Here is a 21,731-nt window from a genome sequence, read left to right as displayed (position 1 = left end):
TGTGCATGCACGTGTGTGCAGAATGGTGTGGGCGTGTGGAGCGCAGGCCCGGCTCCGGCTCTGCTGTCAGCCACCAGGCCCAGGGTTGAGGGTGGCACACAGTCCCTGCAGGGCCTCTCACTGCCCAGGGCTCCATCAGGGCCACCCGAGCCTACCTGCAGGATCCTCTGGGACCCCCCAACCCACACGGGAGCTAGTGGGGGCAGCCAAAGTGGTGCTGGGAGGCTGGGACCGCTAGGGACTCCATGCAACTGCAGAGCAGATGGCCCCACAAAGGCAGGCTTGTCTTGCTGGGCATGGTCTGCGCTGTAGACACTGCTGTCAGGGCAGTCAGGAGGGAGGGGGCCAAGGCACACGGGGGTCGGCCTTAAGGCCAGCAGGGCTGGGAGGGGCGGCGGCCAGAGTGTTCCAGGTCCCTGCTGGCACAAGTGCTGGGCTGAAAGGGGTCTTGCTGCCCACCCAGGCCGCAGCACCCGCAGCAGGCCCTCCACCTTCCTGGGCCTCCGGGTGCCATGAAGGGGGTGGGGCGGCACTTCCCAGCTCACCCCCCTCCCCTGGCTCACAGCAACCCCCAGCCTGAGAGCCCACAGCTTACGAAAAGAGCTCTTTATTCCACATCGTCCAATGTTTTTACACAAGTAAAATAAAATGCATATCTCTATATACTGCGTTCCGGGCGGGAGGCGGCGTTCTGGAACAAACGCCCCGCCGTGCCCTGTAAACATGACGGGTGGAGATGGGGAGGGCAGGCGGGTGGACGGTGGGCGACGCCGCCAGGGAGGGCGGCCGGCCGGCTGGCTGGTGGCGGGAGGGGACCCCGTATGTACACACACCCAGCTGCTGAGTGAGGCCTTGCGCTCGGGGGCCAGTCAACAGCGCCCGAGCACCGTCCACAGCACCGGCGCCAGAGCCAGGGGGACGAGGCTGCAGGCGAGGCCGGATGGGGTGCCTGAGCCCTCCACTGCGCCGCTCCCGCCGCCCCCACTGCCCGCCTGGCCCAGACGGCACTGGCTGCGTGTGCGGTTCTTGCGGGAACAACCCGGCCGCCTTCGTGGGCCCGTGGTGGGGGAGCCCGGGGGCTGGGAACCCTCAGGCTGCACCGCCGTCAGGGGGGGCTCGGCCGAGCCCGGCAGGGTCCCGAAGGGCGAGTCGTTGATGTGCCGGGGGCCAGAGCGGTTGCCTGGTGCGCTGTCTCCAGGCGGGACTCGTCCCTTGAGAGCGTTGCCGGCCGAGGCGGGCCTCCCGGCCTCCAGCACTGAGGCCTTGTCCACGGCGTCCGGCTGGCAGCACTTGGGCAGCCCCAGAGGCTCCTCGTGGACAGGCCCACCGGTCCAGATGGGAGGGGCCGGCAGTGTGGCCACGGCGCAACCCTCCAGGTCGGTGGCGGCCAAGCGCTTGAGGTCACGGCCGGCCAGGCGCGCGGGCAGGCTGCAGGGCAGCTCTGACGAGGAGCCACGGAACTGCTGCAGCCAGGCCCAGAGTGGGCGCGCCCGGCAGTCGCACACCCAGGGGTTGTCGTTGAGCCGCAGGTACTGCAGGGACCTCAGGGGCGCCAGGGCCTCCGCGGACAACGCGGAGAGGTTGTTGGCAAACAGGTAAAGCGTCATGAGGCGGCCGAGGTCCCGGAAGGCGTGCGGGTGCACGCGTGCCACGCGGTTCTGGTGGAGCAGAAGGCGGTCGAGGCTGTGCAGGCCGCGGAAGGCGCGCTCGGGCACGCTGGGGATGTGGTTGCCGTGCAGGAAGAGGTGCGTGAGGTTGCCCAGGTCGCTGAAGGCGTCGTCAGGAAGCGCCTGCAGCCCGTTGTCCTGCAGGTAGAGGTACTGCAGGGCGGCCAGGCCGCGGAACAGGCCGGGGCCCAGCTCCCGCAGGCCGCAGCGGTCCAGGTGCAGCGTGTGTAGGCGGCCCAGGCCTCGGAACGTGGCGGGGTCCACGGCCCGCAGCTGCGCGTTGTCGCTGAGGTCCAGCTGCTCCAGGAGCGCCAGGCCGGAGAAGGCGGCCGCGTCGATGTGGGCCAGCGCATTCGAGTGCAGCCACAGGATGGTGAGGTTGCGGCAGGCGCGGAAGCTGGCGGCGGGCACGTACGCAATGCGGTTGCCGTGCAGGAAGACTCGCTGGCTGGCGGCCGGGATGTCGGCGGGCACAGCCTGCAGACCCTGCTGCGGGCAGCTGGTGGTCACCTTGGGTTCGCTGTAGCACACGCAGGCGCCTGGGCAGGGCGCCGCCACCCTCCACGCCTGCAGCCACAGCACCCAGGCCAGCAGCTGGCTTCCTGCGGGCAGAGGGGAGGTGGGTGGGTCGGGGCCCGCGTTTGCAGGAGGGATTCCGCCCCTGTGAGTGGGCGGGGCCGGCGAGGGGGGGGCTGTGCGGAAGGGGCTGTTGTCCCTGTGAGTGGGCGGGGCCTTGTTGGGTCGGGGCTTGCAGGAGGGGCTCCGCCCCTGTGGAGGGTGGGGCCATCGGGGGCGGGGCTTGCAGGAGGGGCTCCGCCCCGAGACCTCTAGTGCGGGGATCCTTGCCCCACCCGCCATGAGGAAGCTGCTGCACCCCCAAACCCGCCAGGGGTCTTAAGCTCCGCAAGAAATCTTGACTGCCGCCTGGGACTCAAATACACGAGCTGCCACGCCGCAGCCACCACTCGGGGTCCAAGGGAAGGCCTCCTGGAATGGACACTCACACCTGCAGACGCCAGAGCGCCGGTTGGCCTGTGCGCAGTCCCAGCGCCAGCAGCTCACAGGCCAGGCGGGGAGAGAAGCCCCTGGCAAACACTGGCGCACCAGGTGGGCCCCACTCACCCCGCGAGCCCAGGGCTACTGCTCACGTCCTGGCCTGTCTTCTGACAGCTTCTGCAGCAGCACCACCCACCCCAAGAAGGTCCTCACGGGCTGCAGGAAGGGTGGGGCTGTGACCCAGAGCCCCTGGAGCCAAGGCCTGCCTGGATTCTGAGGGGGCCTCACCACCTAGGGAGCTGGGAGCTGCAGCCCCTCGGCCCTCAGCTGGGGTCTGGTCCCACAGCCGGACTCATCTGCTCCACCAGCCCCTGGATCAGGAGCCCCGAGGGCAGAGGCAGGGGGCAGGCAGGTCCAGGACTGGGGTGCTGCAGCCCCGGCTGAGAGCCCCTCCAGGCAGATGTGCTTCCTGGTGAACCTCCGGCCGCCTCCTCCCCTCCGCCTCATCTTCTGCTCCATCTCCTACCCAGGCGAGGAGCTTACTCCAGTCCAGCTGCCCCCAACCCTCCCGCCCAGACACTCTCCCAGGGGTTCCACCCCAGCCAGGGGGGTGCAGCTCCCCTTTTCCTTCCCCCATCGCGGGGCCTCACCCAAGACCTGGAGAGGGTGGGAGAGCGCTCCTGGGTGCTTTCCCCAGGCTGGGCTCACTGGCAGGGTCACATGCCCAGCACTGGGCTCCCTGCCTGTCACCCCACTGTTGGAGCCTCTTCTTTGAATGCAGAGGTTCTTTCTGCCTCGGGAGTGAGTCTATCAAAATGTGAATCCCCCTGGGAGGGTTACGGCTTATCAGCTAACACTTGAGTTATCAGCTAACACCTTCGTTGACAGCTAACACCTGCATTGACAGCTAACACCTTCCTTGGCAGCTAGCTAAGAGCAGGATTCTGCAGACCCGAGGCCAGCAAAGTGCTGGGGTTGGAGCCGGGAGGGAGAAAGGAGAGGACCACGGGCCAGCTTCCCCAACCCAGGACTGTGACCTTGGGCTTCCGCCCCCTCCTGGGTCCTCTCTGCCTGGGCAGGTGCCGACGCTTGCCCCAAGCCCAGAGGCCCAGCAGGCTGGGTGTATCCACTGGGGCTGGGCCGTTTGTTGGCTGCTGGGGACACGGAAGCCCCAGGCCCACCCCCTGCAAGCCCTGGATACCCCTCCCTGGGCTGGCAGCACACAGGAGGTGACCGGGTAGCATCTCAGCTGGCATCCCTTCCCTACTGTCTCCTTCCAGGCCTCCTTTGGAGGTAGGGCCCGGTGAAGCCAGCTCCGTGGCCTCCTACTGCTGTTAACCGCAGAATGTGCCTGTGCTATAAAAATGGTACTTCCTGTTCCTGAAACCTTGTGGCAGGGGACTCTCTGGGGTGGGGGCCGGGCGGGGGGCAGGTCCTCATCAGGCCAAACTCTGGACCTCACCACCACGGCTGGGCCACGCCATCGTGACCAACCCGCCGCATGCCTGCCGACTGAGCTTTGTTACCCTCGCCCCCTGACCCGGGGCTCCCATGCCAGCAGCCACGGTCTGTGAAGTTGTCTGGGTTGAGGTCGGCTCACCACCAGAACCAGCCGTCCCCGTGCAGGGCCTCCAGAGGACCATAGGCCATGGGCCACGTGTCTGGGCCCTGCCAGGAGGCAGGCATCAGGCACACAGACATGGTTCCCCTCTCGCCCAGCCGGTGGCTTTTTGGAAACCAACTTCTGAGGGTCAGTCCCTCTGCATGGGCCCTGCTGTCAGCACAGCGGCCGGCGGTGGGCCCGCTCCTTGCCTCAGCCTGCGGTAATTGGCTCCGGCCTGGCCCCCTTGGGGCCTGCCCGCTGGTCTCCATGGCAACCCCTCTGCTGAGCAAGCAGAGGGGGCATCTCTTTATGAGATAATCAAGCCCAACTTTGGGTTATGTGTTCATAATCACGGCGGGCGCCCTGGAACGCGGGAGCCCCCACCAGGTAGCGGGAGGCTGCCCCTGGCCACGCCCCAGGGCCTGGACCCCACCACTCACCTAATCCCTCCCACCTTAGAAGGTGTCCCCACCCCCCCGTCCCTCAGCCGTACCCAGACTGTCTCCCAGCCCATCCCCTTGTCCCGCAACCCCCTCCGCCGCCCGCTCCTTGCTGGCTTCCACGGTCCTGGCCTCTCAGGCCTCCGGGTCTGCCCCCATCAGATGCCCTCAGGCTGCGCCCTGCTCACCTGCCTCTCCTTTCTTCCCCCTCAATCCCCCCCAGGCTCCGGCTGGCCGCCCACTGCCCCGGCCCCACTGGGCCCCCATGGGAGCTGACCTCCCGCACACAAGGTGAGAAAACTGCCCAGCGCGTGGACCTCATTCACAGAGACCACAGCACGGCACGCCGGGCCCCCTCAGGGCTCTGTAAGCCTCACGACCCGGGTCCCTGCCAGGCCAGCAGGCCCCTGCAAGCCCCACGACCCGTGTCCCAGCCAGGCCAGCAGGCCCCCTCAGACCCTGCAAGCCTCACGACCCGGGTCCCTGCCAGGCCAAGGTCCCCTCAGGCCCTGCAAGCCTCATGACCTGGGTCCCAGCCACGCCCCCTCAGGGCCCCTGCAAGCCTCACAACCCAGGTCCCAGCCAGGCCAAGGTCCCCTCAGGCCCTGCACCTCACGACCCAGGTCCCAGCCAGGCCAGCAGGCCCCCTCAGGGCCTGCACCTCACGACCCGGGTCCCTGCCAGGCCAGCAGGGCCCCTCAGGGCCTGCACCTCACGACCTGGGTCCCAGCCAGGCCAGCAGGCCCCCTCAGGGCCTGCACCTCACGACCCGGGTCCCTGCCAGGCCAGCAGGGCCCCTCAGGGCCTGCACCTCATGACCCGCGTCCCAGCCAGGTGACCTCAGGTACCCTGCAAGCTTCACGACCCGGGTCTCTGCCAGGCCAAGGTCCCCTCAGGCCCTGCAAGCCTCACGACCCGGGTCCCTACCAGGCCAGCAGGCCCCCTCAGGCCCTGCACCTCACGACCTGGGTCCCATGCCAGGTCAGCAGGCCCCCTCAGCTTCCCCCAGAGCCAAGCCCTCCTGTCCCGGGGCCTCTGCACAGAATGGCCAGGGTCTCCTCCGGTACTCTCCCCGTAGAGGGGCACCTCCAGCTTAGGCCAGGTCTGCTCTGGAGCCGTGGTTCAGGGCTGCACTCGGGGGAGGACCAGCTCCTCGGGCCTTGAGGGCAGGGGCTTGGGGACCAGATACTGTTCAGGGTCTCTCTTCCTGACTGGCTGACAAGGCTGGGAGGTGTCAGGCCTGGCGTGGCCTCCAAGGCCATCTGCACCAAAGAGATGGAGGAGGGCTGCCAGCCTTGAGGCCCAGAGCCTCCCTGCGGCAAGGGGGTGGCTGTGACACCCACTCTGCGGGCTGTCACGAGGGCCCACCAGCTGGTACAAAAACGCCTGAGACGGAGTCGCAGTCGCACGAGAACCCGTTTTCTTTTTGGTGTGTGAGCCCACCTTCAGATTAGTAAGCTGAGGCAGTGAGAGGCTAAGCTGTGACCTGCTGCCACTCAGAGCAGGTCCTGGGGGAACATGGGCAAAACAAGGAGCCACAGAACAGCCAGGAGGGGCAGGAGGCACCAGCAGTCCCAGCCCAAAGGGCAGCCAGTGTGGCCACGGCCAGAGCGGGGCCCAGGCTTGGAGGTGTGGGTAGCTGGCCTCGGGTCCCGGAGCCTGGGGTCGGTGGTCTGTGACGGGCTCGGGCAGCATCCGCCCAGGACCCTCTCGAGCACCAAGAACGTCCCATGGAGGGTCACATCGCCAACTGCGGTACAAGGCAGAACAGGAGGCCACAGCCAGCTTAACCAGGCCAGAAATAGCTCGGGTGGGGGTGGTGTCCACGCGCCGCAGAGGGTCACGGCTCCCCAGTGCGGCTGCGCCCGCGCCCCATCCCTGCCGGCCCCACCCGCGATGGGCTCACCGCCCGCCCCCGACGTCCATCTGTCCCCCTCGGTCATCGCTGTTTCTCATCCTCACCGCCCACCTTCCGTCCGGCCGGCAGGCACAGACACGCTGAGTGCGGCACACGTGGCTGGGCCGTTTTGGGCCCCTTGCCCGGCTTGGGGGTGGGTGGCGGGGGGTATGGGCTGGCCCGATCCCTAGCGGGCAAGGTGACCCCCTGTGGCAGGAGGGTGAGGGACATGGGGTTGAGCAGTAGGGGAGACAGGCCTGCTGTGGGCAGAGCCCGTGACAGGCAGACCAGGGCTGAGCGGGCCCAGCGGTCTCTGGGGGACTAGCGTGTCGCCCGTTTTACAGGCGAGGGGGTGCGGTTTTGGGGTGGTGGGTGGGGCACCCGCTCACAGCCCAGGAACTAGCAGGCATCCCAGTCTCGGGGGTCCGGGCACTGAAAGGCCTGCCTGAGCCGCGGAGAGCCAAAGCTCCTACCGCCGCCTCAGCCAGCAGCCCTGCCTCAAGCCCCTGGGAGGCAGTTACACAGAGGGTAACAGGGGAGGGGGGCCTGGCCGCACAGAAGTGGGAGGCCTGGGTGCAGAGCGCACCCACCCATGTGCTCTGAGGGTGGCACGGTCGTGGCCCTGCTGGGACTCTGTGGTCCAGGCGCACACTGGACCCCACCACACGGCGTCTGGGGGCCACGGAGCCCAGCTGGCCGCAGGCAGACATCGAGGGAGACGTGCTGGAGCCCGCTGCAAAGTGAGGACCCAAGAGTACCCTCTGACAGGTGGGACACAGGGTGTGTGGGCTGCAGGCCTCGGAGCCAAGGCTGGGCCGCCAGCACGCAGGGCTTGGGACCCCGCCCTGTCCAGGCACATGTTCTTCCACAGCGCCCACCTCCCCGGGGCCCCACTGGGTGGGCTGGGGGTGGGGGTGGCGCTGATGACACCACACCGGAAGCCTGGTCCAGCCCCAGGACCACTGGTACAGACCACGCCCGACTCCCAGCAGGGACTCAGCAGGCACTTCCTCCTCCGACCTTGCACACCATCAGGCCCGCAGCATACACCGGCTGCCTAATTACCTGGGGATCTCTGTCCGCACGGCCCGGCTCGTCAGGGTCCTGTGCTAATGCAATGCAGTGGCCACTGTCGGCTCGCGTCCCCAGAGGATGCTAATGAGAAAGTGGCTGCTGGCCGACATGCCCCTGCCCCGGGGGGGCTCAGAGATGGGGCGTGCCCCATGCCAGGGCCTGGGCCCTGCTGCCACACAGCTACCACCAGGCCCACCAGCCTGCCTCGATGCCATCCACTGCCCCCTCCTGTCCTGGACCAAATGCCGAGCCTGGCAGGGCCAACAGGGCTGGCTCCCGCCCTCCCCCGTCCTCCTGGGACCTTGCCTCTGCGGTCAGCTCGAAGCTGACTGTTCCCGCGAGGCCCTGTTGGCTGCCTCCGGCAAGGCCACTGCAGTGGGGGAGCCCACGCCCCGGGGCCCACACTTCGGGCGTGCACTGTGGGCACGCGCGCACACACACACACCGTCTCTGGACGTGTGCTGCTGGAGCCTGGGTGACCCGGGCTTAGAGGTGAGCTTGCTGGACGGCCCCAGGGCTGCTGTGACGAGGCGACACCGGCAGACGTGGGAGTCCCAGGGCTGGGCCGAGGGGTCGGCCGGCCTTTGTGGTGGAAGCTGATGGGCCATCACCTCAGTGGCTCCCGAGCCCTCGGCCCTTTTCGGCATAGGTGATGAGGCCAGCGGCAGCCTCTGCAGAGCGGGACTTACTTGGCTCTGAGAAGACAACGGCCGGGCTCTGGAGGCCCTGGACCGCTCACCCTGGGGATCAGCCTGTCCTGGCTCTTGACTGCTGCGGTCACCACTGACCGGAGGGGCAGTTGTACTGGGAGCCTGCTCCTGCTGTCTCAGGAGGGTCAAGTCCTCCCAAACGCTGCTGACTGGGGTGGTTTGCGCTCCGAGATGGGCTTACCCCGGGAGGGGTGCTTGGGGGCTTTGAAACTGAGCAGCAGAGCTTGGGTGGGGCAGCAACCAACAAGGGAGACGGTGGGGAGAAGCAGCAAGGCCCACGGAACACCCCGGCTAGAGGCAAACGGGGGGCCCGGACCCTCAGCCCGAGACGCTGCCACCGGCCGAGGCCACCGCCTCTGGGTGGCCGTGTGTCCATGGGAGGCTCCGGGGAGGCCTGCTGGCAAGGAGGCCCTGCACGCGACGGTGTCTCCCCTTTCCTGACCAAGGTGCCCCACTTTTATTATTCGTCCTTAAATGGGAAGAGCTGTCAGCCACGGCCTGGATCCTGACGTTGGGGGAAGTGCGTCAAACCCAGCTCTCTGTCCCCGCCTCCCACCAAGTGGATGGCGTGGTGCTGGTGGGCCAGTGAGCGCCCCGCTCCCGTGTGACCCGGCCCCAAGCCCCGGAGGAGGAGAGACCCTCCCACCCTCCGCCCCAGCGCAGGGCAGACGCGAGGCAGCCCCGAGCACTCCAGCATCAGGGCCTTAGGTCATGCAAGGCCTTCGTGGCCAAGCTCGGCTCCCAGGGAGGCACTGTCCACCCTGGCACCCCCGCTTCCCATGCGTCCAGCGCCAGGGGCCTCCTGGGAACACCCAAGGCACCGACACCCTCACTCCTGGGGGCTGAGCTACATGCCCCCAGTGCAGCGAGGAGATGACCATCAATCCCACGCCTCAGATGTGGGCACAGAGCCTGATGGAGGGGCAGCGACCACGGGGAGCCAGCAGGACGCTCACTGCAGGGGCTCACCAGGTGCCTGGGCACAGCGTACAAGACCGCCGCCTGCCACACCAGGTGACCAGGGCAGGCCCTGAGCCCCAAGGGACCCAGAGAGCTGGGCGGAGAAGCAGCCCCTGCAGCGGGTGAGCTGCTGAGCCCCCTGCCCAGTGCAGGCTCTGGGTTCCCTGACCCCCTGAGCGCTGCCACCTCAGCCCAGGAGTCCCACTCCATGGGCTGCCTGAGGTGGACCCCAAGGTCCGGCGGCCCTGGTCTCCGCTGTGGCCTCTGGGACATGCAGAGTGGCTCCTGCCTGATCACCCACACCCACCAGTCGATGGGCCCCTCTCTCAACAGAGCACCCCACCAGCCTCCATGCCTCCCCGGTAAACATTACCAGAAAACCAGGTGTCTGGAAGAGGTGCCAATGCTGACAAAAGTGGAAATGATTCTAGAGGAAGCAGAAACTGTGCGGTGAGTAGATAAAAACTAGGGAAATCCAACCAGTGTCCTCACAGGGACAGGAGAGGATATAAAACAAGAACAGGCTGCTATGAAAAAGGAGCCGTCAGGAAACAAGAAGAGCCCTGGGAGCTAAAGATAGACCTGCTAAAGTTACCAAAAATCAATGGAAAGTCTGGAAAACAAGGTCAAGGAAGTCTTCCAGAAAGAGCAACAACAACAAAGAAAAAAACAGAAGAGAAAAAGATGAGCACGGAGCCAACACCTGTCTTAGGAAGCTCCAGAAAGAAAAACAGAAGAGAAGAGGGGAAATTACCGAGAAATGATACTTGAGAACTTCCCGGAGCTGAAGACCCCCTTGGGCGAGTGCCTGGCACAACGCGGGACCTTCGTGGCACGGCCTCAGGCCTCAGGGTCAGGAGAGGAGCCGCGGCACGGCTGCAGACTCACTTAGGAGTGGGCACGCGGCTTAGACCTGCTGACGTTCGAGGGCTCAGAGACTGGTTCTTCACGGGGTCTTTTTTAGATAGTGGAACATGCTTCAGCTAAAATTGGACGTGAACCCAGAAAGAGAGAAACACGAACCCCAAGAAAGACTGGGTGGTGAAGGGCAGTCAGGGGCAGCTGTGAAGGGACGGCCGCGTGCCTGGCCCAGGAGGGGATGGCAGGTGAAGGCCTGGAGGGAGATACTCCCCCGACCCCGGGGAGAAACCAGACCGCCAGCAGAGTGCCTGCTGTGGAGCAGAGGAGGTCCCAGAGGGTGGCACCTGGGACGAGGGCAAAAGACAAAGTCAGCTGTAAACTCCAGGAAAAACCAAGGGCCATGCCAGAGCGAGGGGTTACCCTCTGTGGCCATGCGGTGATGAGCATCTGCGTGACCTGGGTTAGGAAACAGTGGTTATGAATTCAACTGGCAGCCTCGCTGGTGAGCGTGCTGTAGAAGGGGGCGGGGCGAGGTCGGAGCCATGGACACATGGGGGTAACCACCTGGAGGAATGGGGCACGCGGCGGCAGCAGGTGGGTTGGAGGAGGACCGCACACCAGAATCCCGGGACCAGCCTCCCAGGGCCCGGTGCAGGCTTTAACTTTGAGCAAGACGCGGCCGACCACGGTGTTATCTTTTTAAAAAGACTGCAGGCTTGGCAGTGAAACCTCAGAAACAGAGATAAATAAAAAGAAGAAAATAAAGTGTCTCTGCCAGAAGGTGAAGAGGAACGTGGGTTAGCAGCAGCATTTCCAAGGTGTGGGGCGGGGGAGAAACTGGGACTGATTCTCCCCAAGCCTCCGGCGCATGGCGGGCGGCTGGCTGCTCTTCAGCCGCTGCTCGGCCAAGGGTGGCCAAGGACGCCCCCGGTCTCCAGGGAGCACCGGGCGCTCGGCTCCGAGGCCTTGGAAATCCAGGCTCTCAGAGGGATCGCTTCCAGCATGAAGATCATCCGTGCGCAGGGCCCCTCAGAGTCCCCCGCCCCGGGTGCTCCCAGGTCACAGATCCGACTCCTGACACCAGACTGGGGACCTTCAGGAGCAGGGAAGCCAGGGGGAAAAACCCCCGGGGCATCGGGGTGGGGGTCCGCTGACTTTGGCAGAGCGCGGACAGGCCTCCCCTCTGCCTCTATGCGAGCCTCAGTCGTGTGCCTGCGTCCAAACACCCGGCGTGCGGAAGGGGTGGGTGACGTGAATAAGTAATTGCTCTTTTATTAACGAGTGATAAATTATTCCTATATGATTGTGTGATAACTTTGCCTTATTTGAAATCACTTTGGGATGGAGCTCGTTGGCGGCTTCTCACCAGCGAGGGTGGGGGCACAGGGCGCCGCTGCTCGTGGAAAGCAGGTCAGGGCACTTCGGCCGCTGTGCCAGGCACCCCGGGGCGGGGCGGGCAGGCTGGCCTGGTTTCCTGAGCACCCGCCCCTGGGCCCAGAAGTGCCTGAGGCTGAGGTCGGGCTGGGGAGCAGCCCCGGAAGGCCCCGAGCATTGCTGGGGACGCCCGCAGCTGGGCACCGGGGGCCACCCGCACGTCACACCGCTTGGCCCCGCTGAGGCCCTGCCTTTCGCCCACCTGGCTCCCGCCTGGGCCTCCGCGCTCTGCCCAGCCTGACACACACGTTTGCCTTTTCCCCCAGATTTTTCCTGATTTATTTCACGTCCTCTCTCCTTGCTCAGCCCGGGGACTCCGGCAACCTCGGCTTCTCAGACCTGGGTTTGTGGTCTGTGAACGGGGGTGTGGAGGCTGTGAACCTGACAGACCCCCACGGGTGGGGGCCCGTCACCCTCCCTCCACGGTCACCTCGACGGTCTCCTTGCTTGTTTTTGCCCCACCCCCCACCCTGGGCCACAGGCACGAACAGGGTGAGTCAGATGTGTTCTCCGTCGGTCCATCTGGGCTCACATGCTCACAATGGACGGGGTGGCTCCCTGGGAGGAGGAGCAGGGGAGGCTGTCCCGACAGCGGGAGCCCCTCAAGGGCCCTGCCCGGTGGTCTACTCTCTGCAGACTCGTCCCCTCAGCCGAAGAGCGCATGCAGCCAGACCTGGCAACGTGGGGACAGTGATCCCTGCTCCGTGTCCGAGCTGTCCTTCTGGCAGGAAATGGGCCGCAGGGGTCGGACGGGGAGCCTTCCTGATTCCCAGCGCCTGCCACGGCCTGGTGCTGAAGGGAGGGCTCCGGAGAGGCGCCGAACCCCCAGGCTGCTGCCCCCACCCCCGCCGCCCCGCTTGCCGCCCTGGGAGCAGGTGACGAGCGCGGTCCCGAGGGGCACCATCTGTCTTGGCTGTGACGGGCCCTCTCGGTGATGTCCGGGAGGGATGCAGCAGGAACGTCTCTATGGGGAGAGTTTTTCTTTTGCAGATTCTCGCACAGGAAGCCAGAAGCTTGTCACACCTGTCCCCGTGTCAGCCTCTGCCTGGCAGAAACTGGGGCTGAGGCTGGGAGATGATGTGCAGCCTAGACCTGGCCAGGGGCCCTGTGCCCACTGGCGGGAGCTTGGGGCTCGCCATCCCCACCCCCATGGCCCCGTCTGTCCAGCTCGAGCTCCCCTCACCCCTCCCTGCACCCTTCTTGGTTCCCATATTCATCTGACCCCCACCCCGACCCCGCCCTCCCGAGCCCCACATGGTGGACCGTCCCGGGGTCTCGGGGCTTCTGCTCGCACCAGGAGTCCCTGGTCCTGGGCCAGGACGGGGTCCCAGTATGGCTTCATTGGGGGCCTGATGGGGCCCAGGCCTCAGGCTCCTCACCAGCCTGCCAGCACCCACACCAGCTCCTCTGGGGACCCTCGTGGACTTTCAGGCGTCTCCCTGGGACCCGAGGGCCTGATTATGTCACAGGAATCTCAAGGTCCCCGTGGCCCTGCATGGGACACCTGCTGGGGATGCAGCTGGAAGCCAGCCTCTCTCAGGGACCTGTCAGGGGTCCCCCTGCCCCTTGTGTCGTGTTAAGCATGGGGCACAGCTCACCCCGCCAGCAGGGCTGAGAAGGGTGCTCCCCAAGTCTGGCCTCAGCTGCTAAGCCAAACCGACCGTCCCGAGGGGAGGCTGCCACGTGGCGGGCGGGCAGGTGGGTGGGGGCCCGGACGGGGCGCATGGGTAGGGGAACCCACACTCCAGTCTGAGCGCCACCCGATGTCCTCGGGGCAAGGCAGGACGTGGGGGTCTCAGGCAGCACCATCACAGCCTCTATTCCCATAGCATGGCCCAGCACAGGGCAGGGGGGGTCCCAGCTGAGCAGAAAGGGCCCCCAGGAGCTGGGACAGTCAAGCCCGCAGTGGGGCCCCGGGCAGCAGTCTCCACTGACTCCCTTCGAAACCTCCTGAGTGGCAGGGAGGCCCAGAGGGTGAGGGGCCTGCTGGGGCATGGTTGGCTTGGGGCCAAAGCCCAGGCTCTCCACGCAGGCCCCCCGCGCCCTTGTGGAGAGCACTGCTCACAGGTGGGCACCCTCTGCAGACCTGCACCCTGGGGACCACCTTGGGCACCCGGCCCGTGCTCAACAGCCACTGGCCCCAAAGACCACTGGCGCCCGGGGCCCTGGGCACTGACTCAGGGCAGTCCTGAGGCCACCCCACCGTTCCTGCACCCACCCCAGCCTGCGCCCCGGCGCCAGCCCCGGGCTGAACTTGGAGACGTGGACGGTGGGGAAGCAGGTGTGTGAGTGCCAGATGCTGGGATCTGGGAGCCGGAGCAGAAGAGACTTTTCCGAACAAGACCCCCAGTGCAGGCCTCGTTGAGGGGGGGCGGACACAGGAGAGTTCGGGACAGGAGGAGCCTGGCTGGCAGCATTTTAGGACAGCGTCTCAGAGCCTGAAAGGAAGATGAGATGGTGGCGAGCATATGTGGGCGTCTGTGGCCATGGGCCCAGGAGTGGGCCGGTCCACAGCAGACCCCTGGAGGAGGAGGGGCGGGGAGGGGTCCAGCTTGACATTGGACTTGCCCTTGGGGAAGGGTAGCGGGAGGTGGCCAGGACGCTAGGCCTCGGGCCCGGATGCAGGGGTGGAGGGATGTGTGGTACAGGGCAATGACCACCAGACAGACTGAAGCTGGGGAGCCTGAGACCCCCAGAGAGGCACGTGGAGGGAAATGGGTATAGAGCTGCCAGGGGTGGCAGCCCAGGGGCCTGAGACTCCCCTCATTTGCACACGCCTGGCACACAGCCCGCAGGCAGCAGACATTTGTTAACCAACCCCTGGGAGCTGAGGCCCAGATGGCACTCCGTGGCAGGCCAGGCTGAGGCCTCAGAGCTGGCCCTGCCCGGCCGGCCCAGAGGCCAGCAGGCCCAGGGGCTGTGGACTGCCCACTAGCCTCGACCCCGCCCCGCCGTGCAAGTCCTCTCTGTGTGTGCTGAGCACCTACTCTCTGCCTGGAGCAGCCACAGGACGCCATGAGCCAGCCCCCCACCCCCACGGGCCCCGCACACACACCCAGCAAGCACCCCACACACGTCCAACTCAGGGCATTTTCCCACCCATGAAGGCACCGGGCCGGGAGTTGGCCACTGTGGGTCATGGACGAGGCCTCTGGTGACCGGGAGAGGGTGGTGCTGCCCAAGGTCACACAGCAGGCCGGCCCTGCCCGGGCTGATCCAACGGCTGCCAGACTTCAGGCTGAGGAGAATTCTGGCAGGTCCCCGAGCCCGTCCCATCTGGGCTCTGGCAGGAGGTAAATAAAGGCACTGTCTCAGCAAGGTCGCAAAGGTTGGGACAGACCAGGGACACCATGCTGGGCCCAAGCAGTTGAGGGGCAATCTCAGAGGGCTCCCTGGAGGAGGTGAGGGGCCCAGGGCCCTGCCATGGCCTGAGCCCCTCAGTGCCCCACCCCCTTCCTCCATGGGCCCCTCACCCATCAGCTTCAGCCTCAGCCTGACATTTCCCGTGACATTTGCTGCAAAGAAATAGAGCCATAAACCCAAAGGTTAAATTTGCACATTGCCTTGCTGCCAGGAGAGCAAGGTCCCTCCGCCTACCAGGTGCATGGCTTCAGGGCTTGTGTGGGACAGCCCACCCTCCCCGGGGCCCTGGGTGGGGGCCCCAAGGTCCCCCTCCCAGCCCTTCCATTGGATCTCAGCCACCAGTTCCCAAAGCAGGTTCCTGGGCACCACAGGCCCTGAGCGTGCTACACAGGGTGCCCGTCAGAGGGGCTCTGCCCATCCAATGCCCTGCAATAAAGAAGCTCCATCGGCACCTCCTATCCAGCCAATCCCAAACCAGCTCGACCACGAAACACTCGTCCAGTCCCCCCAACACTCCATGGAACCAAGGTCCCCTGGAGCCTACTCTGTGATGGTGTTGGGCCAAGGAGCACCCTCCTCTGTCGCGCCCCCCCCACCCCGGGGTGCCAGGCGGCTGCCTGAACAAAGCTGAGTCAGCTTGGGACACCCCGCTTCCTGTCCTGGGCTCCCCGTGTCAGCATGGGCCCAGCTCCACGTGCCAGGGCTCTGCCGGGGCAGGCCACGTGCCGGGTGTAAGCGTGGCTGCCCGACTCCTTCAGCTCCACCTCTGGGTTAGCGTGGGCAGGGGGCAAGGCCATGGCCAGGGCCCCCATGGCCCACTGTCCACCCCAGGCCTGCTAGGAGACGGCAGTCAGGACTGTGGAGGGCCGGGGTGGGGGCTGTCAGAAGGCGGCAGAGGAGAGGCCGGCCCAGGGCGCCGGAGGCACCAGGGCTGGACCTGGGTGCCGCCAGCAGGCCCAGGCGGGGTGTGAGAGGCCCTCGGAGCCGGGCTCTGGGCAGGTGGGCGGGGCTGGGCCAGGCCCCGCCTCCTATGGGGGCACCCGGCCACGCCCCCGGCTCCTGTGTGGTGTTTGCACCCCGTCTCGTGTCCTGCTGCTCAAGCGGCCGTGTTGAGAGGCCAGGGCCGCTTAGGACACGACTGAAGGCAGGTCCTTGGAAAGGGCTTCCACCCTCACCCGCACACCCGGACACACAGGAGCGGGTCCCATCGTGCGCAGAGTTTAAGATACAGCGACCAAGGAAGAAACTGTGGCAGAGGACGCCCGGCCAGGCCCACAGGCTCTAGCGATGGCGGAGATGCAGGCTGTGGGTGCTGCCCGCCCTTGGGCCCGGGCGGATGCTTCCAGCTCCGTGGTCACCTGTCCTTCAAAAGCATTCGGTCCTAGCAGCTCAAGACAGGCAAGGTCCACAGCCCTCAGCTGCTGGGTTCAGAGGGGGTCTGACAGGCCAGGAGAGCCAGGGAGTCAGTGAGGGAGTGAGTGAAGGGCCACCCAGGAGCAAAGGTGGGATCTGGGGACTGGCCGCTGGGAAGGGAGGAGCGGGTGGACTTGGGGGTTGGAGTTCAGGGCACATTGACCGTGCAGAGCCAAGAGCAGTCAGGAAGGCCAGGACGGGGCCCAGGGGCGGGGGAGGCACTCACATCTACCCCCCACTCCCAGCGACACCCCTATTCTCCCCTCGGGCTCCTGACCCCCTGTGCACGCACAGACTGAGGCTCTGTGAGGACTTTCTGGCTACAGGCCCAGGACAGCAGGAAACACGGCCCCCCGGGGGGCTCCCCTCTGCCTCCTGGAGCCCCAGCATGTCTCCCACAGACCCCCCCGCAAGACCTCCTGCTGGTTGAGACTCCCAGCCCAGGCTCGCCTGCCCCACCTTTCCTCCACGAGCACAGGGAGAGCCGGCCCTGACCGCGGTCCCTGGCTGGCACTGCTTGTCACGTCAGGAAGCCAAGGCTCGGGGTTCAGCAGCCTGGCGTGGGGGACACACGTGGCCATGCCCCCTCCCGCAACGCCCTCTCTCCCTTCTGCCCCCACCTGCCCCTCCCTTCTCCAGCTCCCCAGGGGCTTCCATGGGCCTTTGTTCCCCATCTTAGTGGGGAGCGTCCTGCCGGCAGTGCAGGGTTCCAGGAGGACTTCCCTGTGTGGGACTGCAGACCAGCGCGGGGTGCTGGTGTTCTCAGTCGGCTGCAGGCAGAAGCACTGGAGCCAGCACTCTGTGGGGGCCTCACCCTGTACGTGTCCCTAGCTACTCCCAAGGGAGGCCTGATCACTGACCCATGTCCCCAGTGAGGTGAACTGCACACCCAAGGTCACACCACGGCCGGTGGCGGAGCTGGGACCACATCCGGGCCCTGATTCTCCTGCCATTCCACACCCAGGAATTGGGGTCTGTGAGGAGCCTCCTGCCTCACGTGGGCACTGGTTCCTCTCTCACCTCCTTTGGAGCAGGAGCGGGGAGGGTACCCACTTTACAGATGGGAAGACTGAGGCTGAGAAAGGGAGCAGCCAGCCCCCATTGCCTGCCCCATCATGGGACCCACCCCAAAGCCTATAGGGATGAGCTGCTTGTCCTCATTCTACAAAGACTGGCCCTGTTGGAGGGGGCCAGGTGGTGGGCCCCACCTCTCTGAGCCCTGCGCTGGGGTCCTGCTCAGCATGGTGAGAGCGGGTAACCTACACCCTTACCTCAGTCCTCCACCCTAGCAGCTGAGGCAGGCGACCCACCACAGAACCCCTCACCCAGAGGATTCTCGCCGTGGAGACCACCAGCCCACCGGGGACAGAGCCTTCGTGAGGTCACCCTGGGTCAGCTGTGGGGTGGGCACATGCCTACCCTGAACTGGACCAAGTGGCAGACTCCAGGGCGTGCCAGGGGCTGGCCTGTGTGTCACGGCACTGAAGCACTGACCTCGAGGTGTGAAGTGGGCCTTCCCCACCCAGGTAGGTCCCAGCCCCCATCAGCCAGCTCTGCCTCAGCCTGAGGGGAGCAGGGCAATCAGACACCTCTTTGGCCTCAAGCCCAGGTCTGGGCACTGAACTAGCTCCAAGCACCCGGTTCCCGGGGCTCTGCTACAGATCTGGGTGGGGGGAAGCCAGCTATGGCCTGCCTGGGCACACAGGGCACCTGCACTAGGAGTGGAAGAGACACACGCCGCTGTGCTCACAGGAGCACGCGGTCATGAGAACAGAGACACACGTGCAGACGCATATCGAGTTCAGGCCACACAGGCTCCGGGGCTGGGAACGGAGGATCCCTGGACACCGGGTGGCTCCTCCAGCCCGATTCCCCCACCCTGAGTTCCCGCTGCCTGGCCTCCCCGCCAGGACACGTGCTCCTGTGCGCCCAGCGTGAGCCCACTGAGGCGACCACAGCGCCCGTGCTATGTGCACGCATGGCCGTGGGCGTGCGGGCGGGGGTGGATGTGCACCACAGCGTGTGCGCGCGTGCACGCGGGGCAGCCTGGCACGCGTGTGCACATGCGTGTGCAAGTGTGCAGCCTTGTGGACATGAGCACGTGCAGAGAAACGTGTGCAGCCTGCGGCACCACGGACATGAAGGGGGGGAGACCAGGGGCGCACCCTCCAGGCAACGCATGCCCCACCCGCCCCCAGCCCTTCACACCAGGTAGAGGGGAAGGGTCCCGCGGGAGCCGCCAGGGAGGGGGCGCTCGAGCCCCTCCACGTCCCCTGCCCCTCCGCGCAGCCCGCAGGGGCCCTCAGGTTGCGGATGGGGGGTGCTTGCCTGCACCTCTGCTCGCCCGACCCCTCGGGGGGGACAGCTCTGGGTCAGCCCCGCCCTCCGCGCCCTCTACTGTCGCCGACGCCCCCATCATCCCGCTGCGGTCTGACCCCAGAAAAACCAGAGGTCCTGAGCCGAGTCCGCGGGGTGCGAGGAGGGAGGCGGCTGGACACCCCCACCCCTGCTGGGTGCCCGCGTTTCTGCAGACCTGCTCGTTAACCCCTTCGCGGCCGGGCGCTCAGAAGCCGGACCCCACCCTTCCCGACAGCGGACCCCCACCTTGGCCCCGCCGCCGGCCCCGCCACCGCCGCCAACTTTCCCGGAAAGCGGCAACTTTTCCTGCCGCCGCGGGCTCCGCCCTCCCGGGGCCGGGCGGCACTGCGGTGACCCTCCGCAGCCCCCGGCAGCCCGGGCGCGCCCCGCAGCTCGGGGAGGGGCGCCCGGATTCCGCGCGCGGCCGGCCCGGGAGCGGCACTCACCTCTGGCGGACGCCCTCTTCATCGTAGGGGTCGGGCGGGGCGCGTCGGGAACCGAAAGTCGCTCCGGGGCCGGCGCCCGTCCGCCCGCGGCCGGGTCCGCATCCAGGCGCCGCCGCTCCGGCCCGGCCCCGGCCCGGCCGCGGGACGAGGCTGCGCGCTCCGCCCGGTCGGCTGGGCTGCGGGCGGCGGCGCGGAGGCGAGGGCGGCGGGCCGGGAGCCGATGAATGTTTTATGGGATCATGTGGTTTGACGCGCGAGCGCTCCGCCGGGTCCCCGCCGGCCGGGCCGGGCGGGGCGGGCCGGGGGCGGGCCGGGGCGGGGCCTGGCGGCGGGCGGGGCGCCCACCTGCGCGCTCCGGGCCGGGCCGGGCCGGGCCGGCGGGAGGGGCGTCGGCCGAGGACGCGGGCTGGGCGGCGGGGAGGCGCTCGGCCCGCCCGGTGCAGCGGCTCCGCGCGGCCCGGACAAAGGCAGCGCGTTTCTAAAGAGGCAGCGGCCCCTGCAGGCGGCCGCGGGGATGACGGTCCGGCCGAGCCGGCTGAGGGTGTGGGTCGAGGGCGTGGCGGCCCGGGCGTTTGGGGTTCCCCGAGCGGCCAGCTACCCCTCAGGGCTTTGTCCGCAGGCCGGGGAACGCGGGGTGCGTCTCGGCGCGGCCGACGCCCTTCCTCGCTTCAATAAACACCGGAGGCCAACCCCCTCCGCCAGCAGCCCTTTGCTGGGGGAGCCTTGCTCCATTTTTCAGTTGGAAAACAGGCTCGAAGCTTCGCCGACTTCCTAGGGCCCCACCTGTCTTTGTGACCCAGGGAGGGGACTCAGGCTCAGGCCTGCCCCTACCTCCACAGGTGTCCGCCCCCACCCCGCCCCGTCCCCTCCCGTGGATGTCGTCTCCCGCCCAGGAGCTCCTCTTCAGAGCCCACTTGCTTGGTGCCCCCCACCCCTACACAGAGTCAGGCCCGACTCTAGGGCCAGAGAACCCAGTGATGCACCCTCACACTCTGGGGACACCTGCACAGCTGTCCCGCCTTCCTCTGCGTGGGGTGGGGAGGGGAGAGCTCTCCTGAGTCTTCAGCCAGCCCCTGGGTCAGCATCCCTGCAGGCTGCCTGGAGGCCACGTGGATGGGGATTGGCTGGCAGGGGGTCCCTGGGATCCTGTGCTCCGGGAGGCCTTGGGTCCTCCCTGTGGCTGCAGCATCCTGGCTGAGGGCTTGGGAATCCCCCTGGGAACCCAGCCAATGTCCCCCAGAGGCTGAGGGGTTGATGACTGGGAGGCCTGGCACGTTCTGCCTTCTCATCAGACCTGCCTCCCTCCTGACCGCAGAGGTGGCTTGGGCGAGGTTGGCAGAGCATGGGGGAGCAAGGCCGGCTGGCCTTCCAAGGGCAGGTGGGGCCTCTCTGAGTCCAGTGTTCCCGTCTGCACACAGAGTCACAGGCAGCCTCACAGGCTGGACACCACTGCTGGTGCCTGAAGCCCTCCAGCTGCTGCATGTGGCACCAACCTTTGCCCGCTGCGCCCCGGTCACCCTTGTCCCAGGCTTGGCATACTGGGTCATTGTGGAGCACACTCGATTCCCAGACACGTGGGAGGTAAGTGGGAGTCAGGACCCCTAGCCTTGGTGTTCTTGGGCCCGCCCCCAGCCACCACGCACAGCCGCCTCCCCAGTGGATGCTGGGTGCCACCGGTGATTCCTGCCACCGAGCGGAGGCGTGTCCCCCACCGTGCAGGCAGGGAGCCTGAGGTCGGGCTCACAGCGCTGGCAGGAGGCAGAGGCTTGTCCCTGGTGTCAGCCCTCCCACCACGGCCCCTGCACGTGGCCGCAGCACCCAGCTTCCAGACCGGGAAGAAGTTCTCCCCTCAGGCCCACCTGAGACCAGAGGACTGGCCCCGTCACTCTCAGTGGTTGTCATTCTGAGGTCAGGGTGAGTGTGGACCTGGACCCAGTGCTCCTGGGTGGCTGTAACTATCTAGGCCCCCAGGTGCGGCCACCACTGCTAAAGCCTGTAGATTCAAAGCCCTTCCTGGCAGCAGTGGGGGGCACCCGTTCTGGGGCCACACGTTTCACCCTCCGAGCTCGGATGTTCTGGCTCTTCTGGCCTGGGGCTTGGGCCTACCACGCACCCAAAGGTCTGTGTGGTGGGAGTGAGCTGAGGCCTGCAAGCCACTGTGGACTGTGGGAGAGGACACTGGGAGACTGTTTCTCCCAAGTCAGCACCACGGCCAGCGGCCTCCTCGTTGGCTGCGGAGCCTGGGAGATGACCCCTATGTGGGGGGGCCATGGGTGTTGGCTGGGGAAGGGGGAGATGGGTGTGGACCCACAGGGAGAGGGGTGCTGAGCAGGGCTGGGTGGCAGATCAGCCTGCCTCCAGCAGGAGGCTGCAGGGGGTGGGCGTGTGGTAAGGGTGTGGGTACACCCAGGAAAGCCTGGGGGACGTGCTGCAGCCTCTGGGGGTCAGTAACCAGGGCCAGAGCTGGAGACACCGTGGGAAGGGCCTGGTTGCACTCTGAGGACCAGCT

General features: G+C 66.8%; 1 protein-coding gene across 1 annotated transcript; it reads right to left on the bottom strand.

Annotated features, from left to right (window-relative positions):
• Positions 1-591: 591 nt before the first annotated feature.
• Positions 592-19,505, bottom strand: RTN4R (reticulon 4 receptor). The gene is made up of 2 exons (XM_027565971.1): positions 19,223-19,505; positions 592-2,269 (listed from the first exon to the last, which is right to left on the bottom strand). The coding sequence occupies exons 1-2, from the start codon at positions 19,242-19,244 to the stop codon at positions 870-872; spliced, it is 1,422 nt and encodes a 473-aa protein (XP_027421772.1). The 5' UTR covers positions 19,245-19,505; the 3' UTR covers positions 592-869.
• Positions 19,506-21,731: the final 2,226 nt, after the last annotated feature.

The sequence above is a fragment of the Bos indicus x Bos taurus genome, chromosome 17 (genome assembly GCF_003369695.1).
Source record: "Bos indicus x Bos taurus breed Angus x Brahman F1 hybrid chromosome 17, Bos_hybrid_MaternalHap_v2.0, whole genome shotgun sequence".
NCBI lineage: Eukaryota > Metazoa > Chordata > Mammalia > Artiodactyla > Bovidae > Bos > Bos indicus x Bos taurus.
This window is presented reverse-complemented; position numbering and strand designations above follow the sequence as displayed.